Raw genomic sequence first — 5,760 nt, 5'->3', positions numbered from 1 at the left:
GGAAGGGACCTCTGGAGATCATCTAGTCCAACCCCTCTGCCTGAGCAGGGTCACCTACAGCAGTTGCACAGGATGGTGTCCAGGCGGGTTTTGAATGTCTCCAGTGTGGGAGACTCCACCACCTCTCTGGGCAGCCTGTTCCAGTGCTCTGCCACCCTTTAAGTAAAGAAGTTCCTCCTCATGTTAAGATGGAACTTCCTATGTTCAAGTTTGTGCCCATTACCTCTTGTTCTATCACTGCGCACCACTGAAAAAAGACTGTTCTCATCTACCTGGCACCCTCCCTTTAAGTATTTATAAGTATTGATAAGATCCCCCTCAGTCTTCTTTTCTCTGGACTAAAATGACCCAAATCCCTCAGCCTTTCCTCATAAGAAAGATGCTCCAATCCTCTAATCATCTTAGTAGCCCTTCACTGGACCCCCTCCAGCAGTTCCCTGTCCTTCTTGGGCTGGGGAGCCCAGAACTGGACACAATACTCCAGATGTGGCCTCATTAGTGCAAAGTAGAGAGGGAGGATGACCTCCCTCCACCTGCTGGCCACACTCTTCTTGACGCACCCCAGGATGTCATTGGCCTTCTTGGCCACCAGAGCACATTGCTGGCTCATGGTCATCCTGTTGTCCACCAGGACTCCCAGGTCCCTTTCCACAGAGCTGCTCTCCAGGAGGTCAGCCCCCAACCTGTACTGATGCGCGGGGTTATTCCTCCCCAGATGTAGTACCCTACACTTGCCCTTGTTGAATTTCATTAGATTCCTCTCCACCCAACTCTCCAGCCTGTCCAGGTCACGCTGTATGGCGGCACAGCCTTCCAGCGTGTCAGCCCCCCCTCCCAGTTTTGTGTCATCGGCAAACTTGCTGATGGTACACTCTATCCCTTCATCCAGGTCATTGATGAATATATTGAACAGGAAATGTTCACAGGGATGCTCGCCCAGTGGCCCACCTCCCTCCTTGCAGTTGGAGCTGTTTGGGGCTCTGCGCAGGGTGCTGGCACACGTTCCCCCCCCAAGCCACAGCCCATGGTACCCACCAGAGGTGAGGGGTTTGGCGGTGGGCAGGGCTGGCCCCGGTGAGTACACCTCTCCCTTGGAGCCTGGCTGGCAGATCATGTGGTTGGTGACCAGGTGGCTGTAGAGGATGTCCCTTGTGGTGGAGATGAAGCCGCAGCTGTGGCACATGCCTGCGGGGAACATGGCGTGAGGCTGAGCAGGCAGGAGGGCATCCGGCAGGGCAGGGGGAGACCCGTGGGGAGCAGGTCCCCATCCCCAGGCTGTGCTGGAGGGGACAGGGTTGTCCCCCACGGACACTGGGCAGCACTCACTCACCATTCAGGGTGTCGGTGTGCACCTTCAGGTGACGCTCGCAGTTGGCTTTTGTGGTGAAGGCAGACAGGCAGATCAGGCAGACGAACGGCCGCTCTCCTGCAGGATGGACAGACAGGTGGACACCTCAGTGCTGAGGGTGGGGTGATGGGGACGGCGGGGACACCCCACAGGGCCAGTTGTGCCAGCCAGGAGGCTGCTGGCTGTGGGATGCAGGATGCTCCCTCCATCTTTACAGGGCTGAGAAGGCTACAAGTGAGTAGCCCAAAACCAGTAACCCAACCAGTGGAGAACCTCATCTAACTGGTCACCGTGCTGCAGCACCGCAACCTCTCTTCCGCTCCACTCAGCTGGCTCCTGGGGTCCTTGCACATGGATCATGGAGGACAGGGATGTGATTCAAGACAGCCAGTGTGGCTTCACCAAGGGCAAGTCCGGCCCGACCAACGTAGTGGCCTTGTGTGATGAAATAAAATCAGTGGGCAAGGGAAGAGCTACAGATATCATCTGTCTGGACTTTTGTAAGGCCTTTGACACAGTCCCCCTCGACATCCTTCTCTCTCAATTGGCGGGATATGGATTTGATGGGTGGATTGTTTGGTGGATGAGGAATTGGCTGGATGGTTACATCCAGAAGGTGGTGGTCAATGGCTCAATGTCCAGATGGAGATTGGTGACGTGGTGTTCCTCAGGGGTCCATATTGGAACCAGTAGTGTTTAGTATCTTCATCAATGACACCGACAGTGGGATCGAGTGCCCCCTCAGCAAGTTTGCAGATGACACCAAGCTGAGGGAAGGGATGCCATCCAGAGGGACCTGGAAAAGCTCGAGAAATGGGCCCGTGTGAACCTCATGAGGTTCAACAAGGCCAAGTGCAGGGTCCTGCACCTGGGTCAGGGCAACCCCCGGTATCAATACAGGCTGAGGGACGAAGGGATGGAGAGCAGCCCTGCTGAGAAGGACTTGGGGCTACTGGTGGATGAAAAGCTGGACATGAGCTGGCAACGTGCATGTGCAGCCCAGAAAGCCAACTGTATCCTGGGCTGCGTCAACAGAAGCGTGGCCAGCAGGTCGAGGGAGGGGATTCTGCCCCTCTACTCTGCTGTGGTGAGACCCAAATTGGAGTACTGTGTCCAGCTCTGGAGCCCTGAGCACAGGAAAGACATGGACCTGTTGGTGCAGGTCCAGAGGAGGGCCAAAAAAAATTATCAGAAGGAGGGAACACTTCTCCTATGAGGACAGGCTGAGAAAGCTGGGGTTGTTCAGGCTGGAGAAGAGAAGGATCCTGGGAGACCTTGTAGCCCCTTCCAGTACTTAAAGGGGGCCTATAAGGGACAGACTTTTTAGCAGGGCCTGTTGCGATAAGACAAGGGGTAATGGTTTTAATCTAAAAGAGGGTAGATTTAGACTCAATCTGGGGAAGATATTTTTTACGAGGGTGGTGAAACACTGGCCCAGGTTGCCCAGAGAGGTGGTGATGCCCCATCCCTGGAAATATTCAAGCTCAGGTTGGACGGGGCTCTGAGCAACCTGATCGAGTTGAATATGTCCCTGGTCACTACGTGGGGGTTGGACTAGATGACCTTTAAAGGTCCCTTCCAACCCAAACTATCCTATGATTCCATGTCTCGGTGTCCCCGAGCTGCAGCAGCGTGCTGTGCCGTGCCGTGCCATGCCGTACCGCTGTGGCTCCGCATGTGGATCTCCAGGGAGCTGGCGCTGGGGCAGCTCTTCTTGCACTGGGGGAAGGGGCAGACGCGCTCGTTGGGGTAGGTTTCCTTCGGTTTCTCCTCCAGGGCGGGCGAGCCGGCGCTCTGCCGGCTGGCACAGTAGTACATCAGGTGGGCTTGAAGGTTGCGCTCGCTCCGGTACCAGATCCCGCAGTCCTTACACGGGAAGACATCCTCTGCGGAGGGGAAGGGACAAGGACGGCACATACATCACTTGCATGATGGGCTGGGGACCCCTGGCACGATCCCGGCTCCATGCCCCCCCGTCCCCGGGGACTCACTGTTAACCACGGCGGTGGCCAGGATGGCGGCCATGCCGGCTTGCTGCGGCAGCAGCTGGATGTCCGAGTGCAGCGTGGCCGGGTACGGCGACTCGCCGGGCTCCGCTTTCACCGCGTGGTGGTTGGCGACGGCCGGTGGCTCCGCCACCACGAAGGCGCACACGGCCTCGTCCTCCTGCAGGGCGCGCGTCGTCCGGCACCACAGGGCTTCATCTGGGGATGGGGGGGTGGAGGGTGGGCAGGGGACAGCACAGACCCCTCCCCATCCCGAACCCCCATCCTGCTGCTGCCAGCTCGGCTCTGGGCCCCCCTTCTGCCCTTGTCACCGCTCCCCCGGCAGCGCCCGGTGCTTCGCCCTGGCCATGGCTGAGCCCCGACCTGCCTGGAGATGGCGGTGTCTGCCCGTGCCGGAGCACTGCCTGGCACGGCCCTGCCTGCTCCTGCTCCCGCTCCCGCTCCGTCCTGCACCAACGCATGTGGTAAGGCTTGCACCGAGTCGTGCACGGGGCAAGGAGAGGAGTCCCGTGCACCAACGCATGCGGCGATTCTTGCACCAAGTTGTGCAGCCATGTGTGCCATAACGCTTGCGTTGAGTCTTGCACCGACACTCGCACCGCTATTCGCACCGGTCACCGCACGCTGGCACCCTCCTCCTGTCCCCTGGCAGCCACCACATCCGGAGAGGGCTGGGACGGGGGACAAGCCCCAGGGATGGGTCACGGAGGCGGAGGAGCAGACGCTACCCCGGTAGACGCGATGGGGCCACGGGTGCTGGCTGGGGTGGGCAGGCACCGGCAGTTGGCTGGGGACACAATCGGTGCTGGGATGGATGGGGGACAGGGACCCAGCTCTCTGCGGCAGCACCATTCCCCTCACCCAAGCACCGAGGTGGCCATGCCTGGCCACCCCTGGCCACCCCCCCGCCTTGGGTATGGGGACGCGCGGCACCGGTACCAACCCTTCCTGTAGATCACGGCGTTGGCGTCGGGCTCTCTGGGCACGAGGGGCAGTCGGGACAGCCAGCAGCTCTCGTCCCCCAGCACCAGCGTCACGGGTGGGCTCTGCTGAGGGCAAGGAGAAGGGGGGGATGTCTGTGAGCACTGCTCCCCGAAACGGCCTGGGGTCAGCGTGGGGTTGCGGTGCTCCCCACTAAGCCGTGCCCGGCTCTGCCTTCCCGCATCTCTAATGAATATTAATGAGCAGAAAGGAAGGAGGAGGGGGTGTGGGGGGGGAAATTAATCTGCCTGATCCTCCGATGGCTGCCGCGGTAACGATATGAAATCTAATTATTCGTCCCAATATTTCTAAACCCTCCAACTCAGCCTGACAGGCGCAGGCGGCTGAGGCCTTATCCCCGCCAGGAGCCGAGTGCCGGCAGCGTGATAAACCCCCTGCGCGCGCCCATGCAGGCGCTCGCACACGCGTGTGCACGCCCCCGCCCATGCGTGTGCACGCCACGCGGGTGCACACGCAGCGCCCGCCCGCCACTGCTGCTGCTGCTGCGGGAACTCGCCTGCCCTTGCGGAGAGCGGGTGGGAAACGGGGCTTGGGGGGTTAGGGACCCCCTTGCATGGGACGCGGGGACGGGGGCTGCTGGTGGCACACGGGCTCGGCTCCCTCAGGGACCGCGGTGGCACCTCCGTGTCCCATTGCTGGGGCCGAGAGAGGGAGAGGAGGGTCTCTGCGGAGTTTTTGCCGATTTGCTCCATGCATGGGGGGGACCTGTGGGTACCCCTCAATGGGGGGAGGCCCCCGCAGGGTCCGAGCACCCCACAGCACCCCAAGGATGCTCCCCAGCACCCCAGGGCGTCCGCCCCGACTCCCCTCAGCGGCCCCAGCCCCTGTGGCGAGCCCTTCCTTGTTCTCCCTGGAACAAAGAGGTCAGTGTCTCTGTTCTGCACCGGCCGATAACCATCGGAAACCCTATCTGCTCCGCATCCGCTGGGACGGCGTTATCAGGGACGGCCCTGCTCCCTTGCTGCTCCCCCCTGCCATAGGCATTGCCCCTGGGTGGGGTGGCTGGGGGGAACACACGAGGCAAGGATAGAATTTGGGGACAGGCAGGAGCGAGTCGGCATGTGGGACTCCGTCACTTGGCAGCCCTAGGCTGGTGCCGCCGGCAGGTTTGTACACACTCCAGAGCAAGGCTAGTTTTGGGGGAGCCTCATGGGACCAGACAGGGGGGATGACAGGCATCTTTCCTCCTTCTCCTCTTTCTCCTCCTCCTCCTCCTCTTCCATCAGTGCAGCGATGGGCTCTGCGATGCTCCATGCCACAGAGGCATTAAAGCCACCCGGTGTTCCCATTTCCCACTAAAACCCCAGGATGGGACAATCTCCCGCGTGGAGACAGAAAGCAGAGCCAGGCAGGATTTGGGGGAGACCCCCTGCACCAGCCCCCCCCGCCCCCCTCGCCGCCAGC

The 5,760-nt window shown here is 60.6% G+C and overlaps 1 protein-coding gene across 1 annotated transcript in view; it reads right to left on the bottom strand.

Moving 5' to 3' along the window:
- The window catches only part of ZFPM1 (zinc finger protein, FOG family member 1), a 40,218-nt gene that overhangs the window by 1,970 nt on the left and 32,488 nt on the right, over positions 1 to 5,760 (bottom strand). The window contains exons 6-10 of the mRNA XM_009890047.1: positions 4,298 to 4,403; positions 3,340 to 3,552; positions 3,010 to 3,234; positions 1,331 to 1,426; positions 1,036 to 1,185 (exon numbers count right to left, since the gene is read on the bottom strand). Of these exons, the coding sequence (XP_009888349.1) occupies positions 1,036 to 1,185; positions 1,331 to 1,426; positions 3,010 to 3,234; positions 3,340 to 3,552; positions 4,298 to 4,403 (790 nt within the window). The remainder of the gene's footprint in view (positions 1 to 1,035; positions 1,186 to 1,330; positions 1,427 to 3,009; positions 3,235 to 3,339; positions 3,553 to 4,297; positions 4,404 to 5,760) is intronic.

This window comes from Charadrius vociferus, unplaced genomic scaffold, assembly GCF_000708025.1.
Source record: "Charadrius vociferus isolate BGI_N301 unplaced genomic scaffold, ASM70802v2 scaffold1028, whole genome shotgun sequence".
NCBI lineage: Eukaryota > Metazoa > Chordata > Aves > Charadriiformes > Charadriidae > Charadrius > Charadrius vociferus.
Note: the sequence above shows the minus strand (reverse complement) of the source record. Positions and strands in the feature narration are given on the sequence as shown.